The sequence below is a fragment of the Hermetia illucens genome, chromosome 6, assembly GCF_905115235.1.
Source record: "Hermetia illucens chromosome 6, iHerIll2.2.curated.20191125, whole genome shotgun sequence".
Taxonomy (NCBI): Eukaryota; Metazoa; Arthropoda; class Insecta; order Diptera; family Stratiomyidae; genus Hermetia; species Hermetia illucens.
In genome coordinates, this window is record NC_051854.1 from 4,642,649 (window position 1) to 4,656,533 (window position 13,885).

Here is a 13,885-nt window from a genome sequence, read left to right on the forward strand (position 1 = left end):
ACCAGAACTCGCAGCAAGCAAAAATTCAGAGAAAATCTGGTGACGATTTTCAATGAAATAATTCGACGCGTGGACTGGGCTTGATGTTTGTTTACAAATAAATTCGACGTGTGGACTGGGCGCGACCGCAAATGATATTTGTTTACAAACAAAACTACAGTGTGTCGGAGAAGTTTTGGGTCATCTAGTTTTTTATATTATAAAAATTTTATTTGCTTTTGGTTCGTATTTGCTGTTTTAAATTTTCAATTGGGCTTGCACGCTAGGATGGTTTGAAGTAGGAAACTTCCGTAAATCTTACCTTTCTTCCATGTTTGCCTAATGCATTTTTTGGTGGATTTCGCCTGATTGGATAAGGAAAAGTCCTGTTTAGACGACCTAGATGGACTTTGTTATTACGGAGTGACCTTTTCAGTCAGCTAAGACTGTTTTTAAAGAGGAGCGCTCCATTTTTGATGGAGTTTTCTGAAAAAATCACCAGACTTCAAAGGGTTCCTGGGCTAGACCTGACATTAGACACTTTCAAATTAGAAAAAAAACACCATAGATTTCATAAAATTGAATTTTATTGTCCTGAAAATGTATTATGTGATAAGAAAAAGGATACTGTTAAACAAAAAAACTTTGAATCAAATTAAAAATTAAATTATTTACCAAACCAAGTGGTCCCAGACTTTTTGGTCACACTCAAATTGCAAACGATACCTGCTCTTGGACAGAATACTTCTGTTAGGAGTGGGGAACCAGTTTCACACCGAATTTGTTGACCTGCCTGTTGTTATGATGCAAATATTATTGTTTACGCTTTTTATCACCAAATTAGTTTTTATTTGTAAACAAATATTGTTTACGCTTAAATCTGGTCCACTCTCAGGTAGTCCGGCCATTTTTGGGTTTGTTTACTACTTGAGAAGTGCCGAGATTCTACCTTTTGTTTGTTGTGAGCTCTAGTCAACATGAGGGTCGTCGACGCCATTAAATGGCAAATTGGCGATAAGGATTTAATCGTGAATATCCTGGGGTGGAATTGGTTTGATAAAAAGTATTCTGAGTCGGGGAAAATACGTAGATCAATCGCAAATGAACTTATTTCCCACGCCGGGCATATGATCCTGATTTTTTCAATTGTGAAGCGATTATGGGAGGATATTAGGATAGAGCTTCTGCAAAAGATTGAAATTAGAGTGTGAAATCGAGCACCGCAGATAGTTTATTGATCCATAGGCCGTGTTATTGCCGGTGTAGTGAACCAGCTCTCTAACACCGTGACTGCTGTGAGAAGGGCAAGGCAAGACCAGCCTGTAGAGATATTGTCAGCAGTCTGGCCTTAGCTAGAACTGACAATCATAAAGGAAGCGCTCCTTCCTCTTCACAACTTCCACAATGCCAATTTTAAGATACGTCGAGTCTGGTGGCATGATCCCCCCTACATGACAGTCCTCCGTGCAAACCAGAGGATTACATTAGCTCTCGCGGGGGCTTGTTATAAGAGGGCTGGCTGCTCCTTGACTTATAGTCCAACGGCTCGATAATTTCCCTCTATGCTCCTATGAGCGGGAACTCAGTGAAGCTCTCGTCTTTGCATTGCTCTAACAGCGTGGAGGATGTCGCCATGGAGTGCAAAGCCTTAATGGGGGCATAGCAATCGGTGAGGATATCAATGCCACACGCACAATAGAACCGTAAATTAGGATGGGATGAACCACGGCTGTGTACATCCAGAGAACTTCTTTCGACCGGAGACTCTATTTCCTTAAGAAGGTTCTCTAGAAGTTCTTCTTAACCCTCATTCAGCAGCCTGTGTGAAGTTGACCCATCAGATGGGTGTCCCTTTGTGCGGATAAGGTATCGCTCCGGAGATTCATTATAAGCATGCACATGTACACATTAGGAGATGTGCATGAATGGGCATCTTCATGGACAGGCCAGCTAGGTCAGAGCATGGCCTATGGCTATGGCCATGACACGCTGAAATCACGAGAAAGAACGGGGCCGGAACTGTGTTTCCGCTTCCGACAATTTTTGGGAATGGGCAAGCGGGCACTCAGCCGTCGATATTCACTAGCAAATCCTCAACTGGGCCTTTGTGGCATATGAGAGAATAGTGGGGAGTGGGAATGAAATCCGTACCGGATCCTTTTTGTAAGAGTCTCACAATTTTGAAATGCCACCACCGAGGACAACGTTACCACTCGCCAGTCGAGATTTGTCGCGGAAATGGCAAAAGACGAACGAGAAGGCAGCATACTGTGAAAACGTTTTTTTTTCACAGGGAGAACACATAAATAAACTCTGTGAGTTCTTTAGGAAGAGGAATGTCCACCAAAATATCATTTTCACTGAGGAAAGCTCCACCACCACCACCACCACTGGTCAAGATCAACATGAGGATCGTCGACGACATTAAATTGCAAATTCATGAAAAGGATTCAAGCGTGAATTTTCTCGTTTGGAATTTCTTTAATAAAAAATAGTTTGAGTCGGGGAAAATACTTTGAATGAATTTAGTGCGCACTGTGGGCGTATATGATCCTGAATTCCTTTCATTTTTCAAACAGCTATCAGAGTCAAAATTGCATTTAGCGTAAAAGGAGTGCGAAATAGTCCAATATATCATGAACTGAATGGATAGATCTCTTGCAGAAGGTTGAAATTAAAGTGAGAAATCTTCAACGTTTTGACTACCGCAGATAGTTTATCATATAGTTCCAGGGATTTTGTTATCAGGCGTGTGGGTAGGTAGGCAGGTCCCAGTGGCCACACCGATAAGCCTAATTACCTCTGTAGTGAGTAAACTCCTTAAAACTTAACCGCTGTAGGAAGGACAAGTGGAGCAGGACGCAGCCGGGTCAGATATTCAGAACCATCCTCTAGGAATAATGTCCACAGCCTGGCCTTGACAAGAGCTGGGCAATCGGAAACAACGCAGCTGAGTGTTTATCCCTTCGCTTCGCAATTTGGATAATGCGAATTTTAGGGTATGTCGAGTCTAGTGGCATGGTCCGCTATAGACCAGTATACCGTGTAAGCCACCGTAGTTCTGTACGCATTTGCACGACTCCTGGCCAAAAACCTTTGAAATTCGTTCTTGTTATAGAAGCGCCTGTTGCTCCATGACTTACTTATACCATCTGGAGTTAGCGGCTTCCAAATAGTGGGCTGGGCAGTCCGTCGGCCTGCTAATTCCCCTCAATGTTCTTATGAGTAGGAACCCAGAGACCAGACTGTTCAGTGGTCAAAATGTCTATGCCACAAATCAACCTCAGCCATTTCCAGGCGGCACTGGATCTACTCCAGCAAACCATCCGCGAGAAAGATATCAGTGACAATATTTAGCGAGCCAAATCGAAATCACTATGGTGCCATTTGGGCCAAGGATCACAACGGACAAGCAGCGTTATGGGCTTGCGGAGAGCAAACCCTCCAGAAAAGGAAGGTGAAAGGAGTTCATATATACAACTGTTATGCTCCACCCAGCATTACACTTGACGAGTATAAGTAAGTGCTGTGCGCTTTGGTTTTAGATGCAAGCGGACGCTAGTCGACAATCATAGCGCGTGATTTTCATGCGTGGACTCTTGAATAGAGCAGCCAGACAACGTATGCGAGAGGACATATTCGGTAGTACTCACAATGTGGGGACCCCCAATACACTTTCATGGAGGATGGAGCCTGGGGTACCGTGGTTTTGACCTAAGTGAGCGTCGTGCATGGCAAGTTAGTGAGAACTTCACTCACAGTGAGTTCCGAGTGGGTTGTCTGGTTGGACGGGAAACGTATCCTGAATGGTACGGCTAAAGAAAAACTTACTCAGCTCATTGCCTAGAAGACGACTGCTCCCAGTAGGCAAAAGGATGGTGGTCTATCTACACCTTCTGAACGAGATTGTTGCCATCCTGTTTCATCACCACCAAAACAGGGAAGGTACACTGTAGTCCCGGTTAACGAGTGTGTGATACCTTCAGTAACCGAGGAGCAGCTGAAAATAAGGCATTCTTAACGCAGCTTTGAAGCTGGCAGTGAAGACTAGACCTGACCTTTTCATCAACACTTTCGAGGCATGGCTAAAAGAAGGAATATTCCCTGCCCAGTGGATGAAGCAAAAGTTGATTCCGAAACCCACTAAGCCACCTGAAAATCCACCCAACAGGAGCCGAATTAAAGGGTCAACAGATGTTTCTAGATATTTGACGAGTCTTGTCGGGAATTACCTCTCAAAGAGAGAGTATATTGTCACAGCGAGGGTAAGACAGGACTTGGTGCTGGGTCCCTTGCTGTGTAACATCATGTATAATGAAGTGTTTGTGTTTCCCTTTGAGCGGAAATATGAAGAAACCAACTATCACATTACCCAGCTCCTCAGCGTGTACGGCGGTTGCTACAGGCAGCATCTGCATCGCTTTGAGCTAGATGATTCATGGAATTGCCCTGCATGCTGTGAAACACTAGCGGAGCATGTGATGTTTCACTGTCCAAGGTTCACGATGGAGAGAAAGAACCTGAATCAAGTGCTGGGAAGGAGCGTCAGTATCCTCCGCAATTCTAAGAATAAAGAAGGAGTTGCTGAAGGAAGTAAGGAGGAGGAAAGCTCAAAGGACGAGAAGCACGAGTGCCTAAATTCAATCCCACTCCGTCCAGTGGATTTGGGAACCGGGGATGGGTTATAATGGATGAGAATTCTACACGCGCCTGCTCTAGCTGAAATGCTCGCACGGTTAAACTGGAGTGAACGTGTCTTTCAAAGATTTTTACACCTCCGTGTATGCAAGAAAAAAAAGAAGTCAATGCCACCACGCAATAGAACAGTGCATTAGGGTGGGACGAACCACGGCTGGGTATATACAAAGAACCATCCTCAACTGAAGACTCCATTTCCTTACGAAGGCCTTCTTGTAGGCGAAGGAGGCTATACAGGCCATCTTAACCCTCAGACAGCAGCCAGTTTGCTTAGAGTAATTTCTTTGTGCCAATAAGGGAACGCTCGGTGGGTGCATTATGGGCATACACATGTACGACTCAGGAAATGTGTATGGGCATGGTCAGGCTATGGAAAGGATACCCAAAAATTTAAAAAAAAATATAGAAGAGGAGAGAACGAAGGTTTTTTACAGTGTAGGGTTTCGAAAACCGAGTATCGGCAGTTTTTGGGAGTGGCCAAGCGAGCTCCTGGCAGCCGATATCTAGCGACCGCAGCGCTTTTGTATTGGGAAATTCGGCTATTGTGCCATAAGAGATAAAAGTGGAGTGGACGAATGAGATTCATACCGAATTCTTTTCGTAAGAGCTCGAAGCTTGTAGGGTCCCCGCCGATTCATGGCGGGACTCGAAAAGGAATGCGAATAATCTCCGGATCGACATTAATGCAGCTGGTGCAAAAGGGACACGTAGAAGGCAGCAATTTCATTACCAAATGGGGGAGAGGGGAAGCCGTACACCCCGGACCAGAAATTGCAAGTGACTCACAGTAGTTGAGGTGAAGTCAGTGAATTTGGTGAAAGTGGGTAAGAGCTGGGCGGGGTCGTGGTAGCTGACATATGAGATCAGAAGAGCTAAATGATTTCACACGAATTCGACAGTGCCCACGTATTACTTATATGAGAGAGGAATGAAGAGATTTGAAACGGGCAAAGTTGATTCGATTTCTGGAAATCAGGAACTTATTGCAAGTTTGAAGAATTTTTTTTTACGATTTCAGTAGTAGATGGAGTCTTGAATGAGGAATCAATGTATTGAAAACGGAAGCAGGTCAGATAGGATGTTATCAAAGGTGCTGCTGCTATTTCATACGTCAAGGAAGTGAAGTTGGGAGCTCAGTTAATAATTGCTAGGACTAAGTTCAAACTATTGAAGTTAGCCACCTGTAAGTTGAATTTAGCAGGTTTGCATACAATATTGAATTCAATAACTGAATTATGAATATCATGGTTAACGTGAGGATAAAAGTAAAGCTCAAGTAGGCTGGTGGGATAGATCCAAAATGCAAATATAGATCAAATATACATAAGAAAAAAATATACATAGGACATAATAAAAGGAGGAAAGGTTGGGTGATGTAGAGATAAGTCGAGGAGGAAAATATGGGTTTCGCATCGCTTAACACAGGGCAGTAGCACGATCATTGTCATAGTATCCGGACAATTGTAAGGCAGCAGAGTACCGCTAGAGTAAATATCAACAGGTTAGTCAGCGATGTTGAATTCCTATGCAATTTTCGATTGGTAGAAGTTAGACCTCTCAAATGAAGCACGATTGTCGAGTGAAACCTGGGTTAGAGTCGCCGGCGTTGGGCTCGAGAAGACCTGCAAAGCTTATTTTGGTGGGCTGCGTGACTTGAGGGTAAACTGCCCCAGGTTGTGGTGCAGATGCTCTCACTAATCCCAGCGGATTAGTGGTTCGCACGGGGTCTTACCGGTTTGTAAGTATTTGTTCCCTTTCACTAATTTTAAAGGAACTAACAATACCATAATGGACCGGACCGGACCGAACCAATTGGAGAGAAATTTTCTTTTATTTTTTTGGTCCTTGGATCCCTTTCTGCAATACACAAAGTTCAGAAAACAAGTCACTATGGTTTCGTCAAAGGCAGAGGCAACTCATCAAAAGCTGCCTTAAAATAGGAACATGGATCTTACCATGAATTCAATCTTCTGACAAGGAGGTATTTAACGACACGTTTTTTCCCGGGTTCGTTTCTTGTTTACCATAAGGATTTTGGTTGAGAAACATTACAAACGAATCAGAAAAAGGGATTGGTTTACTTTACTTTACCTGAGAGTGGCGCAGATATGTTGAGTTAATTGGATTCGGCAGTGGTGTGCCTTGTCGCCGTAAACTAGTTATCAATGAAAGCCTCCTAGAAAAAATTGTTGAAGTCCCTGAAAAGAAACGAAAAAAAAAACAACAAAGAAACAAAGAAACCTTAAAATCTAACATTTTGTAATTAGTGGCGGAGATTTCTTATCTCTTCTATTGTTCTTAGTAACTTGGTAGTCCATGAAGCAATCACCGCCTTCTCCTACAAATCCTTTGCTATTTAATCTCCTCTTTTCTCATATTCATAACAATTTGGAGGAAGCATAAAACGAGTAAATGTGGCTTCACCACAGTATAGTCTGGGCTATCTTTTTCTATTCCGAAACGCACTTCGCAGCAAATGGAAATGTGTCCATTCTTATACTTAAAATTTGACGATTTCTCTGATAAACCAAAAATTTGTCCAACAAAACATCCAAAGGCATCGAAATTGTTTCTTGTTTGTATAAATCTTTCAATATATTACCATATAACTGTGCCATGTAGGAAAAAATTGTTTGTCAAATATTATGAGAGACTAATATTTCTGAATTACATATCTAAAGACTATCCTGGATTATATTCACGTAGATGCATAACAGATTACGTCCTAAATTACTTTTGTGTCGAGATAAATATCTACTTTTGTTGCATACGCGTAACTTCTAACAAGAGCCATAATCATCCATCCATTTCTCGAACTTTGCAATGTCGGCAGCCGAAACGGATTTCCGGGTGCGTGCCATTGCATCTTGGAAGTCTTGCAATGTGATCGGAAGATCAACTTCTTCGCGTCGTATCTGCTTGATTTCCGATGGTGAAATACCACAGATTTTGCGACGCATTGACATCATGGCTGCATCGCGACACACATTGCTTATATCAAAGCCGGAGTATCCTTTGAGCTGGTCACCGATTGCGGACAGGTCTAAGCTCGGTGATAAGTTGACGTCCTTAAGGCATAGTTTGAGTAAGGCTGACCGTGTGTCCTCTGTAAGTAAATAAGAAAAATTGTTAAAAAAAGACTTAATCGAACTACAAAAAAACTCACCATTCGGAAGTCCAATGTAAATTCTCTTTTCAAATCGACGCCGAAACGCTTCATCAATGTCCCAAGGGTGATTAGTGGCCGCCAAAACCATGATAATCTTATCATCCTGCACGGTAGCATTAAGTCCATCCATTTGTATTAGCAATTCGGCTTTGAACCTCCTACTCGCCTCATGTTCTGAGTCACTGCCACGACTAGCGCACAGCGAATCGATTTCATCAATGAAAATTGTACTGGGCGCATAAAAACGAGCCATTTCGAATAGTAGTCGCACCAATTTCTCACTTTCCCCGCGATACTTGGACGTCAATGTGCTCGACGATACATTAAAGAACGTTGTTCCACATTCGGTCGCCACAGCTTTCGCCATCATTGTTTTCCCAGTTCCTGGTGGCCCAACCATTAATACTCCTCGCCATGGTCGACGAATTCCTTTGAAGAATTCAGGCATTATTACCGGAAGTACAACGGCCTCTTGGAGGATCGCCTTAGCTTCACTCAGCCCAGCCACATCAGTCCATTGTACACCTGGATGTCGTTGCAAGATATCCTTCTCTAATGTCTCGACTAAATGTGGCTCGAATCCTGAGGGGGAGAAGATTTTGTTTTTATTGTTCGGTGAGCTTTTCGGTGAGCTATGTGAAGTTGAGTTCTCCTCGATGGAAGTAGCCTCTTGATCGTCTGAATTTGCCGCTTCTTCGGATGAACTTTTCTTCGGCTTTTCCTTGAGTTTTATTGGATTGGTCAGTTTTCGGGCTCGTACTCTTTCTACGGATCGACTCTTTCGCAGGGATGCAGTTAATTTACTGCTTCTTCCACGTTTCTCCACAGATGTAGAAGCCAAGCCTACAGTGGTCGAACTATAGTGATTGTTAATAGAAGGCAGCGTGGGCTGTAATTCCGGGTCACGTCTCCTGAGCGAAGAGATCCAGCGATTATCAGTTGGATTGGGGTTGTTACTATTAGTATTTGTGCTAGTCGATGGCGGTGATTGAAACGCTCCCGTCGGAGCACGTGGAGTCGGAGGAACTTCTATGACAAAGAAAATAATATGAGAATGGTTTTTGCAGGTATATGCTCATGAATATGAAATATAGATTGAAAATTTATCCACCTTGTGTTGGAATACGACCTTTTTGTACGTTCACCCGAAGAGTTCCACCCATTCCGGACATATTTGATGATGATGACGGTCCGCCTGTAGGCATAGATGAACCATTACGTTTGAGGCTTCCATTGGATCGTGTTGGTCGGTGTGTTGCTGTGATTTTTGTGAAAGTGAATGGCGGGTATTGATCAAGGATTAGGGAATCCATCATACGTGCCATATGCGAAAGGCCATTCGCTGGGGATGATGAGCTGCAAGAGGAGATTTTATTGTTAAGCCTTTACACAATGTAGATACAATTGAAAAGATTGAAAAGCAGGACCTTGTTGAGTTATAGGGAAAGCAAAGTGTCCTAGACAAAGCATTTTATACTTTCATTGTAGGAGCAAAACAGTAAAATTGGGAAAGGAGCTGCTGACATACCTAAATATCTAAATCTCTACCGAACTACGCTTGAGATGAGGTGAAAATTACTACAAAGGGTGGACCTCCGCTTCAAACCAGGGAAGCGTCATTTACTACAAGGTTGATTACTTGAAAGCATTGAATTGAAGTTAGACAGAAAACATAGGGAATTCACGGGACAAGAAGCTATTGTGGAAGACGCACATCAGGAACATATATGGGAAAGCTACAAGGGGTTTGATGATTTGTAGGTCCATACTAGAGGGAAAATGGAGGTGGACCTGGAAAAAACTACAATGGGCATATACCGCACAGTAAGGCCAATAATTACCTATGTGCCGGTAAGCTGGATAGAATCAAATTCGGTACAACAATCAGGGAGTCGGGTAAACTTCAAAACTGGCTTGTGTATGTGTATCATTAGAGAATATGTGCAATGGCATTCCTGTAGTCCTTCTGGGATTGACCCCACTTCATTTTCACATACAGATTTAAGCAAGGATGGGAATTTTCAGAATGTAAGAAGGCAGAGAGCTGTATAAATTGATAAAAAATTTGAAAGACGAGGAGACAAAAGGGTGAGAGTGTGGTAGTGACCTATGCTTTCAACCAGCTACTGATCCCCTTGTACAACGAATGGTCCTTCGCAGCAGAGGAAGTGGACGTGGGGGTCATTATCAGTCCAAGGAGAACGTACTTTGAATACATTAGTTGAAGCATGCCGATATATTTCACTTGAAAATGGACGCCATAGAAATGTAGGTGTTCTTATTTTAACCTCGAGGGAAACTATATAGGGCGAAATACTGCGATCTGAACAGACGGCCAGGTGCCTATCAAGGCACTTAAGTCCAACCAGGAACCAGCGGGAAAATCAAACTTGAATGGGTAGTGTACAGGGTACGAATGCGAATAGTCCCCACCAAGTACTGCAAGTGTCTGGACTACGGACATATATCAGCAACTTGCAAGGGACCCGACAGAAGGACAACATGCCGGAGATGCGGCCAAGTAGGTCACCAATCAAAGACCTGCAATGAAAGCAAAAGTTGTGTTCTCTCTCTCAGGGATCATGGCGCGTCTGATGAGAGCGTCGCACACATTGCTGCTCGGGGCGGTTTTTAGGGCGGAACTGGAAAGGTCTAGGGCGCGAATGGCATCCGCATTTTAAAAATTAACATGCACCAGAGTGCAACCGATTATTAGGAAGTAAATGCTGATCTAGTGCTAATCAGCGAGCAATACCGAAACAGGGACCCGGCTTCATGGAATCTCGACTTCGTGTTTTTGCCCAATAGGGAATGGCTTTATCTAGATTCGGTGTCTAGGGATAACGTTTTTGAACGTTTACCTGACGCCGAATGAGACGATGTCGGACTTTCGGCGCCGGCTTGATGCTTCCTCCCCTCCCTCCCGTTGGGGAAAGGGATTCCTTGACTTGAAGGTTCCCAAAGCCGGGACAGCGGAATGGCTAGCTCGAAGTAATATGTCCAACGGTTCCAAGCTAGTTCTCTGATGACAAAGAGGTGTTTAGTTCGTAGTCCGACAACGTACTGTTGCGGGATTTCAACACTCTGTGCGAAAACACATTCACCTACCCTACTCCCAAAAAGTCCAACCAGGTGCACACAAAGCTGGTATGAGAACGTCATAATAGATTGAATACGCTTGGCTCGGACTATATGCTCAGGATACCCTGAGTTCTAGGCCACATTGGGTTAGAAGACAATAACGCAATGGATGCGCTGCACAAAGCAGAAACGCCGCTATAGGAACCCTTCTCTAGAATCGGGAAGGGTTCTATAGCTATGGAGCTCAGGGAATAAAAGAACCGTTGAGGAAAGTTTACTGAGCGAACTTGCCAGGAACGGAATAGTCGAGGATGCTAAATCACTCGCCAGATTTTCTAAACCTCATCAAAAAGGATCTTAAGATTATAGTGGGAATACTCACGAATCATAACCGGCTGACATATGAATCTTTTTAATCTGAGATTAGCGAAATTATAAGGTTGCGATTTGATTAATATTCGTTTGTTTATTTTTATTCGTTTTTATTCGCCGTTTATTTATTTTTATTTCTTTCTAAGGCTTCGCAAGAAAGGAACTATACTGCTATTTGCGTTTCAACCCTAATAAAAGAGCAAAGGAGGGAACAAGATACATTAAAAAATCTGCCATTAAAGTCATGCTATGTAATCCATTTTTCAAACGGTCAAGAACGACGGAAAAATTGTAAAAAAATCTCTTCATATCGTGTAGACGGAAAAATTGCTGATAGCTATCTTTAGAATGTTTAAATTCCAGTGATAAGTGCCGCATGCTATTTTAAATTTCTAGTTGCTGTAAAGGTCAATATCCTTTGAACGTGAAAGCGGTCTGAAAACTAACGAACTTAAATACAACGCGACATAGGCCACTTAGGAAATTCCCCAGAAATAACCATCAAATAACATGGTACCTGGGGGGATGTGATTACACGTATTAATAATATTGCATTGCACAGTCATGTAACTGTCCATGTGTTTCACCCCCATAGTCGCGACGTTCAAAGTTAAGGGTAATGTCCTGTAGACAAACTTTGATACTAATCGATAACCCAGTGAATCACTTGTTCGGTCGATACAACCGGACGATGGACAACGGTCAAGGAAAAATCAGTCAGTGGATTTTCTAAAATTCATTGACCGACCTGAGGTAGGGGAGCTTGATGGAGTTATGATTTCTTTTCCCCAATATCCTTAAATTTGACATGGAAATAAGGGCATGAGTGTGTATTGTGATTAGGTATACTTAAGTTGGCACACCTCTCAGTTTTTCGAGTATCACATGAAGGGTGAGTTTGTATTTTCTGTAACTGGGGCAAGAAACGTAAATAACGTAATGGTCAACGACCCGAAGGGAAATATGTGTGAATAAAAGCGTAAGGGTTCCTTACACCTAAGTCTATTAAAAAAGGCTGGAAAAAGCGAATATTGACGTCAAACTAGTAAAAATGTCTTTAAGATTTAGGTCGGCGATTAGACGTTGCTGCTCAGACGTGAGTGTTTCTCATACGAATTATGCTTTCTATACCTATTGTGCTTTTCGTCCTTTCAAGTAATTGCCTTCAAACGTGTAATACAATTTATATGTGTCCCTGTTTGAGGATATGGTTTTTATAAGCTGAACGTTAGTAAATTCCCCGACATTTGATTGCTTCCATGTGAACGTATCAATGGAAGCAGAAGCAATTGACCTACTATCGAGGATATAACTTCAAATAATAACAGCCTGTCGAAGATCTGCTGATGCCTTTTTACGAGGCGATATCAGTTTATAAATTCAATCAAAATCCACTCTATTTCTAGATACATTCTACTATTATTCTTGACTGCAATAGTGGAGTATTTTATGAGGCTAACACAATAAAGTTGAGTAGAGTGTGCCCAAAGGAGTAGCTCGTCTTATCGCTACTGCTAAGAAGGATGTACTCCACCACAGTTCCCCGCAAATTAAAAACTTACGTGACTTAGCTAACTTAATAGGTAGGCACTCTACAATTCTGTGCTTGGAAAGTCTGGAATTCTTTTGTAACTATTCGCCACTCTAGAACAAAAGATGGATGGTGGAGGCAATTAACATAAACATTTTGTTCGCGTTGTAAGTTTTTCTGGGGTATTTCTATGCTTGAGGAGACCCTGATATATGGATATACATACATATGTGTATATATTGTAAAGAAGTAAATATTTGGCTCAACGTTTTTGGAATGGAAGGGGGATCTTAAATTAGTGGCCATTTACTTCAAAGTCCCTGTCTGTGGCTCTCATTTACCATGTTGCGGGCCAAAATCTTCAAAAAAATGTAAGACTCACAAATTTATTTAGTAAAACATTTAAGGTATTAGACGATGGGCAGAAGCTACAGTTACGTCTCTATGGTGGGCTTCGGAACGAAGTGGATCGGGCTGGTCTACTGACTGAATGAGGGACGTACGATACCCTAGAGCCTAAATTGCCCGACAGGTGCTTTTAAACAGTCCCCAACGAGCCTATGTGGATACTCGAAAGCAAGAGAGCCCGTAGTGTAAATCTCATGCTGAATAGTAGGAGGGGGTAATGAGTATAGCTGTCGGCCTGAAAAACGACGAAAATATTGTGAGCGGCTGTGGGAATTACTACACTGCGCTTTGAAGCGATATCAGTTTGCGAGTCAACCAATTCTTTTCCTTTGACATCAATCAGCAAACCGTGATGTGCCAGAAAGTTTGCGTCAATAATTGGGGAGCGCACTTTAGCTATGATAAACCGCCAGGATGCAACCCCAGACTAAGCATTAATAAGTCAGAACCAAATGTGGGAATTAGTGAGTCGTTAGCTACACAGAACATAGAAGGCTGTCGTTAAAACTGCTTTCTTTTAATAGAAGATTTCGGTGCGTTGACAGCTATTGCCCTGATTGGAGAGCATCTTCGGTGGGGTTATGGGTCGTTCAAACTTGTCTCGCGGGGAGATGAGTTGCGCCATGCTGAAGGGCGTCCAACTCTTG

At 42.7% G+C, this 13,885-nt stretch overlaps 1 protein-coding gene across 4 annotated transcripts in view; it reads right to left on the reverse strand.

Moving 5' to 3' along the window:
- Window positions 1-7,201: 7,201 nt before the first annotated feature.
- LOC119660492 (katanin p60 ATPase-containing subunit A-like 1) overlaps window positions 7,202-13,885 on the reverse strand; it is a 191,349-nt gene continuing 184,665 nt past the window's right edge. The window contains exons 2-4 of one of the 4 annotated variants that reach the window (XM_038069080.1): window positions 8,976-9,202; window positions 7,844-8,875; window positions 7,202-7,783 (exon numbers count right to left, since the gene is read on the reverse strand). In XM_038069080.1, coding sequence (XP_037925008.1) covers window positions 7,458-7,783; window positions 7,844-8,875; window positions 8,976-9,202 — 1,585 coding nt within the window. In that variant the 3' untranslated portion in view covers window positions 7,202-7,457. Of the gene's footprint in view, window positions 7,784-7,843; window positions 8,876-8,957; window positions 9,203-13,885 lie in introns of all 4 variants that reach the window. The other 3 variants (XM_038069079.1, XM_038069083.1, XM_038069081.1) reach the window with 3 other exon arrangements.